Source organism: Apteryx rowi, unplaced genomic scaffold (genome assembly GCF_003343035.1).
Source record: "Apteryx rowi isolate R43461 unplaced genomic scaffold, aptRow1 scaffold_27, whole genome shotgun sequence".
Lineage (NCBI taxonomy): Eukaryota > Metazoa > Chordata > Aves > Apterygiformes > Apterygidae > Apteryx > Apteryx rowi.
This window is the reverse complement of record NW_020449085.1, coordinates 1604336-1627596: the sequence shown is the minus strand read 5'-3', so window position 1 is coordinate 1627596 and position 23261 is coordinate 1604336. Positions and strand designations below refer to the sequence as shown.

The 23261-nt window shown below is 39.6% G+C and overlaps 1 protein-coding gene across 1 annotated transcript in view; it reads right to left on the bottom strand.

Annotated features, from left to right (window-relative positions):
- The window catches only part of NEO1 (neogenin 1), a 146277-nt gene extending 138375 nt beyond the window's left edge, over positions 1 to 7902 (bottom strand). Inside the window, exon 1 of the mRNA XM_026068317.1 lies at positions 7587 to 7902. Coding sequence (XP_025924102.1) covers positions 7587 to 7857 — 271 coding nt within the window. The 5' untranslated portion in view covers positions 7858 to 7902. The remainder of the gene's footprint in view (positions 1 to 7586) is intronic.
- Between the last annotated feature and the right edge of the window lie 15359 nt (positions 7903 to 23261).

The following is a 23261-nucleotide window of genomic DNA, read 5'->3' as shown; positions in this document are numbered from 1 at the left end:
GTTAAACCCTAGCTTCATGCACTGCTTTCATACGAGAGAATTTAGTGTTCTTTAAAACACAGGGTGAATTAATATCATAGACACATGGTCTGGAAATCAGGTTCTAGGAACTGCAGGATGCAATTCCTGGTGTGCGTGCACACACACATGGGGATGTATGGGGACCTAAAAGGAAACAGATACTTGACCAGCAATTACACTTTCCCCACCATAATTCAACAAAAGTTGCCACGAACCGAGCCATGCTGATCTTTGCAAGTGTTCGGCTTATGTATGAAACCAAGCTGTATTAGTTCGATTCGATTTCTACTGAATTAACACAATCATTTCAGCCCTGAGCAACTTCTCCAGGGCTTTCCTACCATCCCCCCTACGGAGAATGAGACTTGACCAACTTGATCAAGTCCCAGCTCCAGTGAGATTATAATTGTACCCTGAATCTCTAATGCTGTATGAAAGGTATGCAAGTAATGCAAGATCACAAAATAAGACACTCTCAACGTTATTTAGTGGTGGTGGGGGAGATGGAGGGAAGGCGGAAGGCAAGAGGACAGCATGCCCAGCACTCTCTCAAAGGCAAGGCCCTTCAAGTTGTATGTCCCCCAAAATGAAGCACTCAATATCATGAACTACTTCTAAACATCTCGGTCCATGTCTCTCAAATGTTTGCAGTTACTGTTTAAAAAGAAAAGAAATGAAGGCAGAAGTATATTAATGGGTTTGGTCCAATTCTCCACTGAAAGGATGTAGAGCAGTTCTCAAACTGGACCTCTGCTTTCAGTTCCAGTGCTAGTATCAAAAATGCGGTTTTGTCTTTTAAACTAATGAATAGACAAATGTGGATTGTAAGAATCTAAAGTGACATGAAAGCCAGAACATTTATTGTCCAGTTTCTACTAAACGTTGATGGAAAATGAACAAACCACAGTCTTTGCAAAACTCACCTCTTTCCCATTTATCCATCATCAAAAAGAAATACATTTTTATGTAAGATAATTTGTTACAGACTCAATGAAAAATGCAGATGCTTTTTTCCACAGAAAAAACTTTCGCAAGGAAAAGTTGTCATCCATGCCATTTACTTTTATTAGTTAAGAGCACTTAAGTACACTCCACTGAAGTGTCTATGCTCTTAGGTTTTTTCCCATTCAAAGATGCTTGAACTTCTTTATTCATGAAAATCAGACCCTAAGTCTTTTTTCTTCTTTTTTTAAAATAGGAAATATATAATACTGACTGTGTAAAGAAAATGCACTATAGTTTCTAACTTCAACTGCCTCTCCAAGGAGCTGGCAGAAGTGCAGTTTGCTCTACCACAGAGCTACACTTCCCTCATTTCTTGGGCATGGCACACATGCGGTCCAGGAAGACACAGAAATGCTCTTCAGATGTAATCTTCAAAGTAGTTAGGCAAACTTTGTAAAACACACACAATTCCAGACCTGCACAACTTGGTTACATTCGTGCAGTTCTCGATATCTATGGCAAAAGGCTAAAGCAGGCAAAATTTCAGCCCTCATTAATGTTTAAGCAAATTTTTAACTATTCACCACTGTTTATACACAAATAATCAAAATATTTTGATATTAAGTATCTAACATCTGATACGTCGTAGCATTTAAGTTCTCACGACCACAAGCTACCTCTTTGTGGATGGGCCTCGCAAGTAGACATCCATCCAGCTTCCTCTCCTTTGCCCTCCCACGAACTCTGCTCAGGGCAATTCCTAGACATTCGTTTCTTGGCTACAACTTTACTTACCATATAGAATCCAAAACTTGTAGTGGATACAGGATTACTTATTTCTATATGGTCTTTTCCTAGGGTATTCATCATGGATAGCATCTTGGTATATTAGACACAGTGACACTCTAATTTATTGAAGAGAAATTCATTATTACCGCACTGAGGAAAAGGCGAAGCAGGGAGACCTTCTTAAGACCATATAATGAATCAGTAATAGAAGCAGGATTAGACATCAGCATCTCCTGGCTCATAATTCAATTAATTCCTGCAAAGCACATTACATGAAATGCCACAGCAGTTGTTCATCTAGGCTTCCTATAACTTCAGTGGCAGTTATACAGACAGCTCTTCTGATCATCAGTTCAGAAGTCCAAAGCTAGATAAATTCAAGCCATAAACAAAGCTTAAAAAAGCCAATCTAAGTCACCTAAAAATAGGAACAATTTCCCAAGTGAAGTTCATTTTCCAGCTGACATCTTGAAAATCAAATAAATCACAGTGGTCAAACACAAGTCAAGGACTCGACGTCCCAATTACTGTGAGAGCTTCTATGCAACGTTAGGTGATGGGTTGGAGTATATAACCACAGCCTTCCCCCTCTGGTCTTAAATCTACCACTTAACTAAGGAAACATCTTCCCTTTTCACAGTCGCCTGACAAAAGGGCTACGCTTCTGAGTTTTACAAGAACCAAGGCAACAACATCATAAAGCATTTCATTCCCCACCCAGTCCTATCCCGTTTCCTGGCCACCAAGGCTGGTTCTCTCTGCTGATGGAGACAGGTCAGCAGGAAGAATTCAAGTGATGATACAATACACAAACGTGTATAATCATATCACATACAAAGGGATGGTAATTGCATACTCCACCTATTCTGGTATTTAACCTTCAGACACTCGATTGCACAGACGAGATTCCTGCAAAGGTTTTTAAATGAAGTTTCCTGGCTTTTGAAGGAAAAAGAAAAAATGAAAAAGAGGTGAAAACGGATTTTATTAATGAAACCGCAACAATCCCTCTGCCACGCAACAGCAGTAGAATCTGAAGTCAGAAGCTTCAGCAGTCCAACACAGTCTGAACTACACGATTAGCTGAGCAAGCCAGCAGAAGGAGAAAGATTTATTCAGAGCAGAAAAGCAGAGAACTGCAGAGGATTTCATACCGAGGAGCGTAACACGTTTGAGGACACGCTCCAGTGGATAAACACAAAATATGCACATTGGGTGTCTCAACCCACACACAAGTCACTCAAGCATTTCCAGTTGTAAATAGGAAAAACAGGATCTCTATATGAAGTTCGCAGTCAACATACAACACAACTACATTTAAAACTTTGCACTGATAATTTTCAAGAAAAAAACAATGCTCATTTTAGAAACATTGTAGGCTAAGTGCTATGTTCCTGAAAAAATTAAGCTTTTACTGAACATAAGCATGTCTTGTTTGTTGAGCCCCTTTATATTTTGATACTACAGTGCAGAAGTATTTCTTACAGTGCTAAACTTTCTGTAATTTTTTGCAAAAGTAACTTGAAAATGAAGGTTTGAAATTATAATAATACTTAAAAAATAATTAAGAATATAAGAAGTTTATTTCATTGGGAAGGGAGAAAAAGGAAAGCCAGTAAGTTATGTTACAAAACATTAAGTGCTTTTTCAATTAGCTTAGAGAAACTCAGCCCTACCTGAAGTTCATGTCAAGGCAGCAATGCAACTACCTTTCATATGAATGACCCATCGCAACCAAGCTAATCACATATAATGCCAAGTGTTAACAAATGCAAGGCTAAGTAAGGGGTAGAAGAGGAAGAAAGAGCAGATGGATTCATTTGGAAAGAATAGATAGAGATGAAATAAATATTTTAGTGAGCAGAGTCTTTAAACCATCATACAAAGCTGGTAAATCCTTAGGATGAAACTCTGACAGTGTCCTGCTCCACATCTTTAGTCCTTCCCATGTCCCTCATCTCAACAAACACTTTATTAAAGATTTAACCAAGTAGTAGCAAGTAGTGACTGGGAGCAAAGACAAATTATCTCAGGACTATCTTTAAGCTAGTATTATTATACTCTTCATTAAAATACATACAAGTTCATTCTTCCAAGATGAATTATAAAAAAAAAAATTATAAATTCCCCAAGATTTGCAAATATTTTTTTCTTTGATTTGTAAGAGCAACTCCAGCCCTTCACCGTTCTTCAGGTCCAACTGGTGCTTAGCTGTCATTCACCAAAGACAAGCTTACATTTCAAAAACCAATCAAAAAAAATCGGATACTATAGTAAGGCACTGATAAAGTCATGTGCCTTTACATATATTAGCCATTTCCTTGGACTTTCTCTAGCTCAGATCCCTGTAGGTCCGCCACAGTGTTTGTGCAGAGATAATCCTGCTCGAAAGAAACAAAGACATTTTTAAAATTAATGAAACACTTCACAAATCCAGTTTCGAGCACGGTAACACAGTTAAGTCTGCACAAGAGTAACAGCAGCAAAGAAGGAAAGAGACTTCGGCAACGACAAGCTCAAACTACATTTGCTGGAAGGAACCCCAACGTGGAAGCACGCACTCAAAGGAAAAGAACAGATACAGCCTGAAACTACCCATCGTTAACATAAACTAACAAATTTCATGCTTTCAGTGCTCACTCTCGTACGTCAAGAAGTCAAATCCCAAATTTCTTCCCCATTCGTAGCAGCAAGAACACAATTATCTCCCAGGGCTTCACGCGCAGCCCGGGTACTAGCCGCAGTCAGCACTGGTTTCAGATTATCTTTAAGCATAAATCATCCCATTAAAGTCACCTAAAAGGTATGCCTTTGCTTAAGTATTTTAAAGAGAACAAGTATACTTGTCCACACTGAGCCTTCTGCCTACTGCTTGCAATTTTGAAAAATCAAATACATTCTGCCAGAAGTTATTCTTTAAAAATAACACGCCATAATCTTGCAATAGCACACAAGTTCAAATGACAGAAAAATTGTCATTTAAAATATTTCTTAATAATTTAATATTTCCTTTCTTTTATCACAACTTCCGATAGCTTTTCTCATTTAAAATCACATGCAAAAATGGTTTTAAACAAAAAGGTAAACACAGCTTCTTTCAAATCATTAGACTTGCCCCAGAAACTGATTCTCACATCTCAAAAAGCCCGAAGCAAGGCCTCTCAGCTAGCATCGCATGTGCAAAAGGTTCCTTAAAAGCATATTGTCAAACACACTACAAACCGTCCGTGCCATCAATTTTCCGATACCATGACAAGTTTATAACACTGAGCCAAAAACAAGTGGAAGAAAGAAACCAAGAGACCGGCTCTTAAAAACAAAGCATTCAGTCGCTGTCTAGACAGCCTACGCTCAGGTGCTGGGAATGCGCATTTTGTTCTGATTTTTTCAAGCCTGGCTACGCACCTCCGCGTATCGTAGTGCTGTATATGAAAAGGAGCAAATAGCAACACCTCGGCTTATCAACAGCAGTCAGCATACCAGCAGTAAAAGAGCACTGGTTCCTAACATCTGGAATTTTTAAATCCGTCAAAAATCCTAAAATTCAGAATTTATCGACCTGTTACAGTTCTATGCAAGATTCAGCATAGGTACATTGCTCTGCATCATGTATCAGCTCTTAGAGAAAATACTGCAATTAAAAGAATCTAAAAGCTCCAAAACATGTATTCATGCACAGTCATACTAATGAATAAGTAGCAGTTAAAACGTGCAAGCTGCACTTGATAATATTCTCTCGTAAAGAAATTAAATGCATCTCAGTATGACATTCATGCACGCCATACGAATTCAACATTGATAAAATTAAGAACAGCATTATCCGTCTCCCACTGGTATCTTCAGGTCAAGGAGAGCCCCTGCTAAGCCCACGACCCCCATAATTAAGGCCTGAAAGCTTCCAGTTTAAACACAAAGATGGGCAAAAGGAAATATTGGGGGGGGGGGAAATGATAAAACAGATTTAAATGAGGTCAAGAAAACCTGTATTAAAGTTAAAACAGAGCTCAAATCTGCCTTCTCTCATTCCAGAGCCTCGGCAACCAGCGTGATCCTTTTCCCCCTCAAAGCACTGAGCCAGGCAGAGCCCGGGCACCGAACGGAGCTGGTGAAAGGGCTCGTGCAGAACGGCTCAGGGGCGCTGCGGCCAGAGCCCGCGCCAGCGCAGGGCGCTCGCTGAGCGGCGAGCCTTTAACCTGCATTTGTTTAGGGTTCTCTAGTGTAAGTTAGATTTTATTTTTTTTTGAAAGCAAAACTCACTACAATTTTTTTTTTTAACAGTAAAAGGCTCTTGAAAATCCCACTCTTAAAAAAAAAAATCACTTAAAATAGTATTTTCCATATTGATGCAGGAAAAAAAAAATGAACTGGAGATTTTGAAAGCCATTTGGCATTGTCTCCGTTTTTAACCCTATTAACTTTGTCTACTGATCACAGGGACCAGCATGATAACAGCGACCGACACTGTGAATGTAGGAAGGGGCAGAATTAAACAGGAAAACAGCAATGTGAGAAGGTACTAATCGCCCAAGATAAAACCATTTGGATTCCTTTTACTGTCATCATTGCCAAGAAACTTGGGAAGGTATTTTCTGTTCAGAGAGCCTCCAAAAGCTGCCACTAAGAGAAAAAACTCCAGTCTTTATTTCCGACATTTCTGATCTTTCCCAATGCTACAGGACAGCTTAATAGGAACAACATCTGAATATAAACGACAAGGAGAGCAGCTCTGGGCCCTGCTGCTGCACTAGCACGGAGGAATTCATTACCTTGAGCCACTTATTAAGGAAAAACAAGAAAAAACTGTTTGAAAGGCTGACACAGAGATCATTAGCGAAACAACAAATCGCTTAATCGGCTCTTTTTTCCTGCATAAATTGCCTTAGTTTACCTTTTTTGTTGTTTTCTGAAGTCTCACTCTTCCAAAGTAATTATAAATCTCTTTCAGACCTATGGTTTACCAAAAAAAGGATATCCTACCTCTAAGGACTATGGACTCTAATGCTCCCAAATCCTGAGTTAAAAGTAAATGATATTCTGAAAGCAAATCATTTTCTCCAGTCAAATTCTTTATTTTTTCCTGCATCAGCCTTCACTCACTTTACTGTCTTCTACTTCCTAAACAAGAAATATTACCAAGTCACATCTAAACGCTACCTAAAAGAAAACCAAAGGTGAGGTGATGATCTGTGTTTTCTTAGTATCTGTAAAGAAGGTTTGAAAAGTTTGTAAATAAAGTTCTAAAGTTTTAGGAGTTGTTCGTTACTTTCCAAACGTTTTTATTCATACCTCATACCCACGAAATACCAAAATCGCAAACCCCAGCCTTCCTGCTTTCGCTAGAATCCCCCAAAAAACTAAATAACTGGTACACACCACTAGTTTTTAGAAGCTTCCCAAATTCTTCATGGCATGTAGGGCAGATAAATCTCAACACAGAAGCAGCCAGAGAAACTAAGTTTTTAAGGTTTTTTATACACAAAGAAAGTAAAATTCTGCTATATATTTCTTCTTTTTAAGCTTTGATAGATCTCTATTGTAATTACAAGTACCTGATATTATTCTTTCCTTTACTTTCTTAACCCCCTCATTTTCATTTTCCTGATCTTCAGCGTTTCCATAAAAATATCTATACATTAAATGACCTAGATGCACAGAATATATGCCAGCTTTCAGCTAGCAGAGAGACAGCCTCAGTTTTGCTGAAAAGCGATGGAGCTATTTCCTTCTCTCTCATAAAGTTCCGTCCTCTTTTTGCAAGGAAAGAGAATATATCTATATTATCCTCCTGTTAGCTACAAAATAAAAATAAAAAAATAAATTAAAAGACTTACCCGCTACTGTGAGCTTTGCTGTTCTGCTTACGATGGTCCCCAGGCTATCCACAGTTGCCACGCATTGATAATATCCTTCATCGGGTTTATTGTGTTTGGAATGCACCACACTGTTTATTAATAAAGATCCATCCGGCAGCAACTGGCGACGGTCATCCGACACCAAGTTTAGGAAAGTCCCGTCTTTTTTCCATTCAATTTTTGGCGAAGTTTCACAATAAGCCGAGCAGTTCATGACGACGGAAGCGCCGCGGACCGACAGAACGTCCATTGGCTCCACCAGAAAGTGGAAAGGAGTGAAGGTTCTCACAGCGGATCCTGCAAAACAAAAACCGCATGAAACCGTTTGTTTCAGCTTTCTCTGCTTTTTTTTTTAATGCATTTTGTTAAAATATTTTAACACGTACAGCATAGCATAAGAACTATCACTGCCTGCAATAACATCTCCCGGAACACCTGAGAAACTGCTTGGTCTATACGATAGTATTTTCTCCTTCAACTAAGGGCTCTTTGCTCCTTAAAGTACACGCATGCTTGTAAATTATGCATCTAAAACATGAGAAAAGTATATATACATATCCCATTCTATTAAAGGTCTTAAGAAATCCCCTCCTCCTCTACCACTTTCCCTTTAAAAAAGTTTATGAAAAATTTGCTATCTGTACATAACTTTTTCCCTTACTGAAGAAGGCTTTAGTTTTTCTGAAGAAAGCTTCAGCATTTCAACCATTTCAATTTTTAACTCCAACATGCCCCAAAACTATGCTTTAGTCTCTGCCCCTTCCCAGGGAAATTTTCCTTTGCCCACAGCTGTCTTTTGAAACAATTAAATTTGAAATCTTGTCAAAACCAAATATTTGTAATATTTTCCAGCTAAAATACTTGAGCTGCAAACAGTGCTCTTTTAAATGCAACAGAAAGTCAAGTACATAATACAATTAACTAAATACTACCTGGGGGCAGGTACTCTGTTGATATTGCTTAAGGACAGAAACTATCTGCACCACAGCCTGCTCCAAGCATCTATTTTCACCAATGAATTATTGAAATAATAATAAAAATAGTTCTCATCCCTAAAACACTCCAACGCTCACATTGGAATCAATGTGTTTTACAGTCCTGCGCTATCCCTCATGCACAGAAATCTGCCCCATCAGAACTTATGCAAGCTATTAATGATGTCCTGATTGAATAAAAAGTTTTATTAAAGGTATAACTTAATAAATACGTGCTTGACTCACACATTTAGACAGACACTATGTACCGTTAGGACACTCTAGGCCTTTTGTGATATGGGTGCCGACAGCAGCAGTGTGGTAATTTGTTTGGTATAACCACGATTACGAAACATTAAGAATAATTTAAGACTTTGAGAGAAAGCATCTACTTTTATTAAATTTATAATCCAATTCCGAGCTCAATACATCATGCAAGGACTGTTATACATTTCTTACTTCTATCCTAGTTAAAGATAAACATGATTACTTTTCCATTTTAAGTATTCCCAAAAGACATCGATAATTAACAGCTACTTTCCATTAGCAGTGAATTTTAATTACTGTATTTCTAGTGTATTTGGTCAAGCAGAAGGATTGCATGCCAACATCGCTTTGATTTGTCTTAACTTAATCACGCACAGAAAATGGAAGGAAGAAAGTCTTTCAGGGAAAAATAGCTTTCCAAATCGGCATAACTTGTTAATATGCCTGTCAGAGACAGTTTAAAAAAAATAAAATAAAGAAAAATAAAAATAAATAAATAAAACACAACCAGCCTTAGAAATAACATCAAGACGCCCCATTTATACCCCAGCAAATTCCTCCTCTCCTCCACTTGGGGACTGGAAAGGGGGCAGACGTGCAAAGCATCGTGCTAATATGAGCTGAAACACTACTAGTCTCCTACCAGCAAAGGAAAAACAAAAGGTTAAAGCGACTTGCTTCAAAAGCGCCAGTACCCCCGAGCAGCTCCGACCCCTTCCGGCCTTCGCTGAAGGAGAACGCTCTACGGGGCAACGCTTCAAACAAAAGCGCTTGCTGAAAACCGAAACCACGGCAAGCTCCAACACGGTCTTGTCGCGAGGCCCGGAAAATAAATATTTTCAGCGGACGACAATTAAATGACATTTCTAATGAATAAAACATATCTTACAAACACTACGTCTAATCATGTTCTCTCAGCCTGAAGTGACAGACTCGCAAAACACCCTTGTTTAAAAATATTAAAAATAACTTTTTGAAAAATCACACGCTCAAAACATATGATACAAGGCATGTTCTTTAAGAACTATGCAAAGGAAGTTAAATTTTAAAGTAGAAATGGAGATGCAGGACTCCCTGCACAGAGCTCTTTACGAGCCTTCTGGAAACTGAGAAATAGGGGCTTTCAGCTCACAAAAACCTTACAGCTCTAACAGAATTTTTTACTGGGCACCTAGGGGACGGACAGCTTGGCGACTGGAAGGGGGATGCCACTGGTATCATCCCCGTCCTCCCTTAATATTAATAGCATCACCATTAGGCTTCTTTCCCAATTACAGATAGTCTTCACAGTCTGTGTTCAGACATCATACTAAAACAGGGAAAAACAACCTGGCCTCCGCTGTTGGTGCTACAGAGTGAAATATTGCATTATTTGCGATATATAAATTATTGCAATATATAAATATTGCATTATTTTTATTTGCCATTTGGGCGGCAGCCCTATCCATTTAGAACCAGTTTGCTCCACCTGGCAGTAAGCAACACACAGCACAGTAGGGATGTGTTTCTTCTAAGTAATTATCAAATCTGTAACGCTTGTGAAAGGCATTATTAAAAAGCGGGTTGAAATGCATGCACACATACAAACTGAAGCTCATACTGTACACTCTAAATCCTTCAGACAGTGCTGTAAAACTACTCATCTCAAAAACGTTTCATTTTTCACAGTAAGGTCACTAATTAAATGCTTAAATATGTTAAGATGAGCTTGAATAGGCATATGCATTTAATAAGCAGATTTGTTTCAATAAATCATGGAATAATATGAAGCCTATGCTTTTTGGAAGAAAAGTAAAAACGTGAAGGAGACCTTTAGCTGTAAAGAAAGTCTGTCCTGTAAGCATTTTAGCTTCTTCTACTGTGTTTTTTTTTTTTTAAATCGGATTTACTGTCTAAAATAGCCTTAATTAACAAATTGATACGATTGCCTCTATCACTGAATTGCACAGGAAGACTCCCATCTCCAAAGAGACGCTTCAGCTCCCCGGGGAGAGGGGCGACAGCCTTCGCGCACAAAGCCTCTCGTCTCCGCGACTCCCAACTCGCAGACACTTCAGATAAGGCAGGAGGAGTGGCGTGAAAGGAACAACAGATAATTTATGCTTTTGTAGGATGCATCATTCAAGCATTCTTCTACCTTCAAAACTCAGTCACAGATGAGAAAAAAAAAATAGAAAGACAAGTTTCCCTAGTGACAGTAAGTCTCAGACAAGACTGTAGTCCTGCGGTGTTAGCATACAAGTCCTTGAGATGATGTCTTTCCCGAGGATTTAAAAAAAAAAAACAACAAATAAACAAGAAAACCTACAAAAATTCTAGGCACTGTTTTTGTTACTTTGGATTTGTTATTATACCAAGTTTATTATTATAATCTCATCCACCACTCCAGAAACCTAAAGATTTCTCAAACTTAAAGATTCAGCCTTACTATCCATTGATCTTTCATTATACGGCATTCTACGCAAGCTTTCTTTCCATTTGCAAACTCCTGTAAGCTTTTCAGTAGAGATTCAGATCTCTAGCCGAGCAGATACAAGCACACCAAGCTTTGCTTTTTTCTGCTCTTCTCCAACCTTTCAAGTAGAACCTAGGAATCCATGGGGGATGGGGGGCGGGGGGCGAAAATCTTTGGAAAGTGTGGGAAATGAGGAAAGCGACTGAAATGTATGGAGCTCTGCCTAGGGGTGGGTGAGGAGTGGATCAAGAGCTTATGGGTAAGGATTAAAGGGCAGGCTAACATGGGTGACACTGTTGTGGGTGTTTGCTACAGGCCATCTGATCAGGAAGAGGAAGTCGATGAGGCCTTCTACAGACAACTGGAAGTAGCCTCACGATCCCAGGCCCTGGTTCTCATGGGGGACTTCAACCACCCTGATATCTGCTGGAAAGACAACACAGCTAGGCACAAACAGTCCAGGAGGTTCCTGGAGAGCATTGATGATAACTTCCTGACACAGATGATGGAGGGGCCAACGAAGAGAGGTGTGCTGCTGGACCTTGTACTAACCAACAAGGAAGGGCTGGTTGGAGATGCAAAGATTAGGGGCAGCCTTGGCTGCAGTGACCATGCATGGTGGAGTTCAGGATCCTGCAAGGAGGAAGCAAGGCAAAAAGTATGATCACAACCCTGGACTTCAGGAGAGCTAAATTTGGCTTAATTTCCTTACATATCTGCCATTGGTCAGAGATAGGGACAGTATCCTGGCCTACATAAATCTTCGCTCTGGCCAAGTATAGCTTTTGTTGCATCCTGTGTCCGTTCTGCCCAAATGCTTGGAAGTCACAACCTCATTTTTTGTTCTGCTGGCCAGCACAAGTGAAACAACCAGCTTAGAAGGGGCCCCTACCTCTGTTTTAAGATTATTTAACCAAGATGAAAAAAATCTGTCCTGCACTTCACAGCCAGTTCATATACATGCCAGATCAATGGCACTGCATGCATGTCACTATGTCATCTTCCCCTGAAAAGGTGAAGCTGGCTCCCTGTTTGCCTTGTCTGGCCTTTGCTGCAGACTGGAGCAGATTAAACCCTTTGATGGGATGTGAAGACTGTTCTGGTCCTGGAAGCAACAAGATGCCCAAGGAAATGACATTACAGAGCAGAGGGTGTCAAGAGAGGGCATGCAAAGAAGAGACAACACCTTAGAAGCGATTAGAGATATTTAAGAAGAAAGGAAAGCGAATTGTCAGCCAGGTTTCAGAGATGACAGAAGATGACTCTTGCCAAGAACCCAGAGGGGACTGTGAATGCTCTGCACTCAAGATACCACCACGCTGCTGGACAGAAAGCAGTGGATAAAAATAAAAGAGTTGGTAAATAAATAACCTCTGTCTGAAAACAGAGAAAGTTAAACTAGAGTAAGGAACTTCCCAGCCTACCTTCTAAGAAAGGTTTTGTAATTTAGAATTAAGGGGTTTTTGGTGTTTCTGGGGCACTCTCTGGAGAAGCGCTGGTGGAGCCACAGTTAGACTTTAGCCAAGTGAACTCATACCTCATTTAAACCTTGATTCAGCATAAAAATGTTTTGTGCATACAATACCTTAATGACTTAATTCCATCAACAAGTCATTTCTCCCACTCCATCAGCGTATTGATTATTCAGTTAAAGACAACACATTATTAAAGATTGAATTGTTTTATTTTGTGGAGAGTCTTTCTTCTTTCCCTGTATTCATCTTTTATCAGTGGCTTGATTTGTGTTAATGCTGCTCCAAGAAACTTGTACAAAAATAGAATGCCTGAATTATATAAACCAAGTAAATTCTAACGCAACTATATCACATAAGAGTTTAGTAAAACAGAGCCATTTTTATTCTGTTAGGATTTTATGCATATTAACAAATGTTAAACAAATGTCACCTTCTGATGTCTTGTGGCTTGAACACCACCCATGCAGCACAACTAAGAACATCAATACCAGTATGTTCTCCTGCTCAGAGACTGGACCAATTAAATCTTGCTCATTCATAACAGACAATTTTCTCAGAACTGCCCTTGAACACTAGTGACAGGGACACAACAATTCCTACAGCCATGCAGCCCCCGCGCTTCACTGCCTCTATTAGTAGGAATTCCAAGCACTATTGCCATGCTTTAAGTCTATCTTTTGCCACCGTGGGCATGGAGAGTAGACTGTTTTTCCTTTCCAACAGCATTCTACACATTTGAGGACTTAAATCCTTCCCCAGCCCTGTCTTTAGGCTTCATATTCCTACTTCCTTCAGTCTTCTAAAAGACTGCATTTCCTCGGACTCTTATAGTTCCCTGGATCTCCTCCAGCTGGCCCATGTTTTTCTGGAAGTGATGTGCCCAAAACATAACCGAGTACTCCAGCAGAGACAAGATCAGTGCTAAGTACAGCTACAGTATCATTTCATATGTTTTGGAGGCTCAACAACTTCTTCATCCTTCCCAAAACACAGGCATTAGGGTTTAGTGCAGAAGCATAACACTACTGACTTACATTTGATTTGTAATCCTTTCAATAGTGTAATCCCTAGATGCTTTTCTAGGGAACTGTCATGAAGCTTGTTCTTTTCTATTTGATATTTGACTAGTTGATCACCCTTGGCTAACCGTATTAACTTTCATTTGGCTCCTCCAAGTTTCTTCTCCTCCAAAAAAAGTTTTCCAATTTTGAAGTCTCACCTTGTCCTCCGTCTTTCAGCTTTGTCATGTGAAAATTTAACAAACATTCATTCGCAACCTGGATGATGGAGTAAGATAAGACATCAAATAGAAGTTTGCTAAGAGCACACAAGCACAACCCCCCCCCCCACAAAACAGCCTTCGGTATTATCACTGTTACTTCCCTCAGTAGCTACCCAGCCATTTTCATAGCCATTTGGTATTGGTTCCCTTTAGACTGTGTTTCTCTACTTCCTTTCAAGAATGTCTTAGGAGATGGTGGTGGTAGGGGGAAAATTTTTGAATTGAAGCCAAACTGACTGATTTATAGTTCCCTATAGCTCCTTCTCTCTCCCTGTTTAAAAGATTTGGGGCTTTTCTAGGCCGCCTCATACCTCATCTCTCAGATTCACAAAATGAACCAACTGATCTGAGACAGCTTCAACCAAGATCAACTTCAGACCAAACTGATACAAAAATATCAGAAAAAAAACATATATCAGCAAAGTAGTACTTTTTAGCTTGTCCTTTGCTTAGCCTAGCTAATGTCTTATTCTCTTGGTATTAGTGATCATAAACACGCAATTATTTTCACCAAAAAAGGAGCAATAGGGCAAGCGCATTTGAGACATGCCACCTGACAGGATTAAGGCCAATCTGCCTGAACCTTTCCTTGTAGCATGCTGCCCCAAAGACCACCAAGAGGTTTTAAACTCAAAAGAAGCAAGTTTTAATACAACTATAACACTTTGCTTTTCAGCTACAGGGAATCTGAAAGCAACTAGGTAAGACAAAACAGGAAGAGCTGCTGCACCACTCTTTCCAAACGCTGCATTTTCCAAGGGTGGTATACTTCAAGGGGGGAGAGCTAAGACTGTCCTCGGCCACCTTTTACTGCTAACGTGCCTACAGAAGGATTTTCTTTTTTGTCCCTGGGTGCGTTCTGCTAGATGCATCACATTTTGTGCATTGGTAAATCTTTAACAAAGTTTCAGGTAAGGCAATTCCTCAAACAGTAAATGCAAAGTGGCTGTTTAAATGGGAAGAGGTTTCCCTTCATGATACAGTTAATTTTTGAAAGACATGAGCATTCTGGTATTAAACTAAAATTATTTAAATTTATGCTTTAACAACTCCCCAACACAAGGTTTTCAGAAATGATGATGTTCAGGAAAATAACCTCAGACAGAAACACTCTGATCTCATAGTTCCACTTAGGACATCTAAATTACCTCATACCGGCACATGGCAGCACATATCAAAAGATTTCCTGACTACCAGTGCTATAGATTCAACTTTAATGCACTGTTGCCACCAAAACTATTCAATACTGATGTATTCCTGACAACAACTGTCAGCTGCACTCAAAGCAGAAGACTTTGATATCAGATTTCACATGAGCAGAAGAATTAAGCAGCATTCCAGTTCAAAAGGACCCAGTGCAAGAGTCATCCAAAAATAAAACACAAAACTGGTATAACTTCAGAGTCCCTTTTTCTGAATAGAATCACACGTTAAGGCAACCGAGCCCATCTTTCATCAAAGGTACAGGACTTTAGACTAGTAGTACACCAGGATTCAGTTGCTGGAAGGAGTCATGCAAGGCTCTGAGGAAGAGAGACTACTTCCTTCCTCAACACACAAACGTATCAAGTGGGGCATATTTGTCCTTTTAAATTAAACTCCAAAGCAATTTAAGAGCAAATACATAATGCCCTTGAAAACTGACGTTTGAAATAGAAGCATTTGACAAAACCTTATGCAGACTGGCAGCAAGTATTATAATGCTCCTTTTTGTGCATTGCAAGTCAATGATAAAAGATTCAAGCTCTCTTGCTGCAGGATTGAACTTTTAAAGGCTTTTCACCAGAATTTAATTAACATTCCCACCGGCCCTTGTAATCCTAAAAACAGTATGTCATGCCCTTCCTAACCTAGATCATTATAAAAGCTGTCCTCGAGAATTAGACAAATGTATTTTAATTGAAGACGTTACAAACACTAATCTTTCAAGCTGCCAGAAAGGGCTCACAATGAACTTGTTTTGTGGTTTTTGTTAAAATATTCATTGCCAAGGAGCACATTATCTATACGGACAAGTTGTAACATGCATTAATCTCTAAATAAAAGTATTAGGTTAGTATTTTTCTTTCCTTGACATCATTAAAAACATTCTGCGCTACCCAATAAGCAGCATTTTTATATGATATTATAACATAACACAGCAGAAATAATGTTCAGGCAAGGACAGATGTTGTGCCTAATACCACATTCTTCCCTCATAGTAGCATATAGATGCTCTGACCAAATTAAACTGCACAAGATGACAACACACAGCAATGAACAAAGCTTTTCTTTCAGCACCTCCAAAGCCCAATCACTTACATGGTGGTTTAGAAGTTCACTGCTACTGAAAAACCTAGGCCAAATTCTCTAAATTGCATACTCTGAACTCCCTTCCATTTCTTTCTTTGCCAAGACTGTACACTCCATAAATTTTGGGACAGAAAAATGCTGCACTTAAGTCAAGAAAAAAGGAGAAAAGTGTAAAAGCTAGCCATGACTGCAAACATACATTATCAACTTGTGCTGATACTTTAATAATTCCAATAGAAGTCGACAATGGAGCCCAGGAGAGCAGATGACGTAACATTATAAAAGTAGTAATGCCATGTATAAACCTAGACTTTCCCAGACTGGCTAGATTCCTTGCTCCTTCAGCACAAGCAGATTTCCTCTTTTGTTATAATGTATTAAATCATAAAGATATTCATCAAAAAGAGTAAATCATGTTTGCCCTAACGTCATTAAGCATTGTGGGTTAGCAGTAATGTCTGCAGAGTAATAAGATGGCTCAGAGTCATTCTGGCCTGCAAATGAAGGAGCTCTGGTCTGAAGTCCATAAAGGAGAGACGTTCTTTTCATTTGTGATATCAGGAAGCGACCTGCGCAGAACCCCTTTCCCCCTTCAATAAAAAGAACTTCTTCTGTGCTCCAGAAAGACAGGAAGATAAGTGCTTGCTCCAGAAAGTTCTCCTGAAAGTTCCACCCTTCTCCTTAGCTGTCAATCCTGTGTGTAGGTGCCTTCTTACATGTAGGTACCTTCTTACAATACAGATGGAGCATACAATACTGAGGGAATACTAGCTACTTAGGATACCACAATAAAACTTGTACCCTTAATCATTCTCAATAAAGTTACAATTTAAGGAAAATTATTCTTTATGGCCCATTGCAAAGGGCATCCATCTCAACACTAGAAAGCCTACATATACACTGTTATCAACACGCAGAGATGTTAGCTTTCAGTTATAAGGAAGTCTGCTCCGCCTTTTTGTTCCTAATTTTTTTTCAATAGGCACCAGTCCAGAAACATGAAATTGTGAACAAGGTAAGTATTTTTGCATGCTGTTCTCTATCAACATTATGGAGTTGAGCAGTTTTTCCAACACCCTGCAGTAACAACACAAAAGTCAAGATACTCATCATTAATATTGGAAGTGCTAGGAAAAAAAAAAGAAATATCTATTTCAAGATTTAGTCCTCAGTAAGTTTCAAAGGTATCCTTGCCCTTCAGACAACACTGTTGATAACTAAAGAATGAATTCAAGCAAAGCAAGCTATGCTTTGCAAAGATACTTTTACAGTTTTGACTATACTTCCAGTTACCTTTTGCTTGTAAATGACAAATTATTGTTGGTTTAATCTTAATTGACCTTCCTTACAGACTTCAAGCAGGAAATTACAGAAAACAGCAAAAAATAAATTTAGCCCATTAAAAAATGCATGTGGAAATAGAAACAAGAATAAAATGTCCACATAGTGTATAGCGTGCATGCAGTAAAGCATTGAAAAATAAGCATCCATGCATATACTCCAGTCACTCTTTCTGTAATTGATACAATCTTCTCGTATATTATTAAATAACGGGAAGGAAAACAAGATAATGATTAGCAGCAAAATCCACAGACAGACTATAATTTCAAATACCAAACTTTTCAGGAGATACATTTATGTCTGGTGCTTGGTTGCATGGGCTTTCTAACACCTCTAGGGAGTTAGAAATTTTTACCTAAATTTTTTACACACAGAAGCAACTTTCCTATTTACAGCCCTGCTAGTTTTTAATTGTCAAAAGCTTTCTGAATTTGGCTCTCCAACAGCTGTCTAACTTACAGAAGCTGCCATGCTGAGGCAGAAATCTAATGCTCCTTTACCGAGGGACCACTGCTCCATTAGGCTTGGAAAACTGAAGCAAAAAAGATGACGCAAACTCCTCTTGCAGCAGTTTTCCCTAAAGCCTGATTCATTACAACCAGTTTTGGTGATACACTTGCGCAACTTGTCCCCCAGGAGCTTCCAACCAAGGGGATGTGTTTCCTTTTTTGTCCAGGCCAGGGTTTTACTGTTTCAGGCACTCTTGGTGGTGGTGGCGTTTTTAATTTATTCCTTCACTGCCCAGCAAGCCCGCTACCCCAAAGGAAGGGCATCTTCAGAACATACCCCCTGGAGCAGGGCGAAAGCTTCTCCCATAGCTATGTCAGGCAAGAAAGGCAGGAATACTTTTTTTTTTGGTACTTTCCCCCATGCTTTGCATATCTTCCCCTAAATTCACATCCACTCCCACACACGACAAATCTTTATGTGCTTCCTTCTATCACCAAGACAGAACTGCTAACAAAAGACTTAGAGAAGGAAATTTCTAATGACACAAAAGTCACCTAGACCTTAAACTTCAAATCACAGCTTTGAAGACAATAGGCAAACCAACAGCCTCACATCAGACTAAAAGCACAAAAAATGAAAGCTCAATCTGACTGCTCTTCTCACAAGTTAAACTGTTAGGCCCAACCACCTAAGCTGAAAAATCATTGCTAAAACTGCAATCTGCAAGTCATTTAAAATAGCTCCAGTCATAAGTCACATGCAGCTTCCGAAGTTCTTCATATGCTTTTCTCCAAGGCAAACAGAAAGGACAAGCTGCCATCAGCTTAATCTGTTTATGCTCAGTCACTTTTTTCCCCAGAGTCATGTAAATATCAATACATTAGCTGTAGCTTTTATTACTTTTTCTTTTTTTTAAATTAAGAATTTAATTGAGAATTTTACTCATCAGGCCTTCAGATTACATTATATTTGAACACCCACTGTTCACAAAATTAAAGTTATCTCCTGGCAATTATTTGTTGATCTGACTTAAAACTGTACTCAAATCTAAGAAACTCTCAATCAGACACGCTTCAAAAACAAGTTCTGTCGGACTTTTTATTCGCAATGTAGAAGAAAAAAAAAATCCTTTATAACCACCTCGGACAGCAATTTGGATTTCCTTTAGATTGCTTAAAAATAATCTTTGGGTGTTACAGAACTCAAACCTAGGAACTGTATGTCCCACAGATATCTCCCTTGCCTTCTGAAAGGGAACATGCTTTCAAAAAGACTGTGATTTTATAATCAACAAAGGAAAATAAAGTCCGACCATCTAACACCATATATTAAAAGATTCCTTTAAGCCAATGAAGAAACTACTCTGAACATCCTAACTGCAAACTTTCTTTACAAAATCATTTCAGAGAGAGAACGTAAATGATTTTCACAGGGTCACAGAACAGTTGAGGCTGGAAGAGACCTCTGGAGATCATCTAGTCCAATCCCCCTGATCAAGCACAATCACCTCGAGCACGTTGCCCAGGACTCATTCCAGACAGCTTTTAACTACCTCCAAGGAAGGAGACGCCACAACCTCTCTGGGCAACCTGTTCCAGTGCTCTGTCACCCTCACAGTCAAAAAGTTTTTTCTCATGTTCAGATGGAACTGTCTGTGTTTCAGTTTGTGCCCGTTGCCCTCTGTCCTATCGCTGGGCACCACTGGAAAGAGTCTGGCCCCATCCTCTCGACACCCTCCCTTCAGACACTTATACACATTGATAAGATGCCCCCTCAGCCTTCTCTTCTCCAGGCTGAAGAGGCCCAGCTCTCTCAGCCTTTTCTCATAAGAGAGATGCACCAATCCTTTCATCATCATAGTAGCCCTTCACTGGGCTCGCTTCAGTAGCTCCATGTCTCTCTTGTACTGGGGAGCCCAGAACTGGACACAGTACTCCAGATGTGGCCTCAGCAGGGCTGAGGAGAGGGAGAGGATCACCTCCCTCGACCTGCTGGCAACACTCTTCCTGATGCACCCCAGGATGCCATTGGCCTTCTTGGCCACAAGGGCACATTGCTGCCTCATGGTCAACTTGGTGTCCACCAGCACTCCCAGGTCCTTCTCCACAGAGCTGCTTTCCAGCAGGTCAACCCCAACCTGTACTGGTGCATGGGGTTATTCCTCCCTAGGTGCAGGACCCTGCACTTCCCTTTGTTGAACTTCAGGAGGTTCCTCTCCGCCCACCTCTCCAGCCTCTCCAGGTCTCTCTGAATGGCAGCACAGCCCTCTGGTGTATTGGCTACTCCTCCCAGTTTTGTATCATCAGCAAACTTGCTGAGGGTGCACTCTGTGCCTTCATCCAGGTCACTGATGAAGAGGTTGAACAAGGCTGGACCCAGTACTGACCCCTGGGGACACCGCTAGCTACAGGCCTCCAACTAGACTTTGTGCCACTGATCACAACCCTCTGAGCTCTGCCTTTCAGCCAGTTCTCAATCCACCTCTCTACTCATTTAGCCTGTGATTTTATCAACATTTTTCAGTTTTTGTGGACAAAATTACTGAATCCTTTTCTCTCATTTCAGAAAGCTATCAATTTTCATTCAGCTAACCAAGCTCCTTCCACTGATACATCTGCCTCATGCTTGCACAGGATTTAAAAACAGTTCTGTGTTTTACTCAATACAAAGGACAAGGCATACTTGCATATGATAGCCTTTCTTCTATTGCTTTTAAGGAGAGAAATAAGCTAGAATGCTAATAAGGAAAACCCTCTTGCTGTAAACTCCAGGCACAGAAGCTACCTGAATCATAACCTCTTGGGATTACTTGTTCAATACATGAGCTAAGATTGTTTCAAGGGTGATGGCTTTGTCAAGAGGGTAGCAAGCACTACAAAACCCAATGTGCACTCTACCCCCTACAAGGCCTTCAGCCAATGTTAAATTTCTCTTTGTTTTCTTCCATCGAAACAAGCTGAAGTGATTATCTTCCATATGAAATTGGCACAGGAGACTGTTTTCCCCCCCCCCATTCCAACACATTTTTGAATGTTCTCTATGGCTCTTATTCCCCTGTAATCTTCTTGCTCCCACCTTAAGCAGAAAGATAAAATTTGTTTCTATATTGGTAACATCATAGCTCTGATTGAGAAGCCGTTACTTAAGTGAGGATCCACTTTACTAAAAAAGCTACTGGAGCCAACAGCTCTAACGTGACTTCAGAAAGATGATGCATGTTCTTTTCATATTCTCCCTTGTCAAGCATGAAAGACAAGAATGGCAAGCACTTATTTTTAGTATTAGCAGTGCTTCCTTCAGCAAGCACATCAGCTACATGAGACCAGACTTTAATCTATATTTAATTCTTCTAGTAGCCATTTTCCCTGCTCTATCAGACTGGTCTGGGAAAAGACAAATTTAGCATTTCTACAAAAATTTACTAGAGGGCACTGTAAAAACACCTACCAAAGAAAAAGAAAATACTTATTTCTGTTAATCATGGTGAACAATAGTACTTTGACTTTTCCACAGAAATAACTACCAGATGTCCACAACTGACAATGCTACATTTGTTAATGCGAAAAGGAATTTGCATTTTTTCCTGAAGTCATGGACTTTCCTAGAAGTCCCGTCTACACAGGTACACACAAGTACAGAATTTATCTCTTCAGATACATGTAGTAGTAAAAACAAATGACAATTTTCAAAGGGGTTAAAAAATATAAATAAATAAAACAAAGGTTTAAAGACTCCCCATATTATCCAGTGGGCACACAACACAGGCAAGATACTAAACATCCAGCAAAACTCTAAGTACAGGTAAAGTAATATTTTATCTCAGAAGTCAACAGGTTATATGTTACCCAACAGACCATATAGGATGCAGCAAATTCATTAAAAGATGCCACTGAAGTTAGGCAAGGGTTACACTCTCGTGAAGGACCTTCCTGTACGCTGGGGATTTCTTCGTTCCTCTGTCCCACCTATTCAATGTCCTGCTTCGGAGTGATTACAAAGCATGGCTGCAGGACCAGTGTGAAAGGCAAAAGGGAACGCTGTTATAAATAAATCCAGCCTTCCAGTCACAAGCAATGGTTTAAAACGGTACATGGAAAGATATGACGACAACAAGAGGGGAACCTGGTTTCTAGGCGAGTCTTAAAATGAAAAAGGAAGGGCTGAACAAAAGACGCAAGCAAGAACCAAACTGAAAGCTGCTGAACAACATTTCCAACATCTCTCTTCTTCTAAAGAGACCTCTTGTGTGCTTCATAAAAGAGAAAAAACATTTTTAACAAACACCTTTAATGTTCGATCAAGCAAGGATCATCTAAGAGGACCAGGAAACAGAAGAACAGCTGCACCAGATCAGAGCAGAAAGAATCCCTTTAACTCAGTGTCTTATCACAGAATAGTCAAGAGCAGATGCTACCTATATTTACACTTGTTTTTCTATCCCATAAAATTCAAATTTTCTGGCAGAGTTCATTATTATATGGAAAAATAAGCTTGCAATAAAGCTGACCCTTCATGAATCTAATACCATCCTCATAAAAGCAAGCTGACAAACTATAAAGTTCAAAATAGAGATTCTTTTTTAGCAGAAGGGTATGCAACCAGACGATAGGCAAATAATCAGCGTCATGGGAAGGACAGAGGTACGGCATATGCCCTCAAGTGACACAGAAAACTGTGTCCCATTCCAGCTAAACTACCACCAAGATAAAACAACACAACAGGGAACTGGAGGAAACAACAGATAACCAGTAGTATCACATATGTAAGTTTGCTATTTAGAGTAAGGTTTTGGTACTGTTTGTTAAGAAGCCCAAAGTGAAAAATATACAGTCCAAAGGCAAAATCTTAAGAAATACCCATCTTTACATCAATTAGTGAAAATACAAGAAACTATATCGGAGATTCTCCCTGTTGACCATTACAGCTTCAGAGCACCAATACCGACCGAGTATTACGGAAAGCATACATCAGATTCTGTAGATTCTGTATAGTCGGAGTTCTCAGTGTTTTACCTTCTCATCCGTCTTCGTACATTTATTTTTAAAGTGTTTTATTTTAAAGTGTAAGGGTCTGACTGTTCACATTCGAAGACCCTACTAGCATTTTAATAAGCGAGGT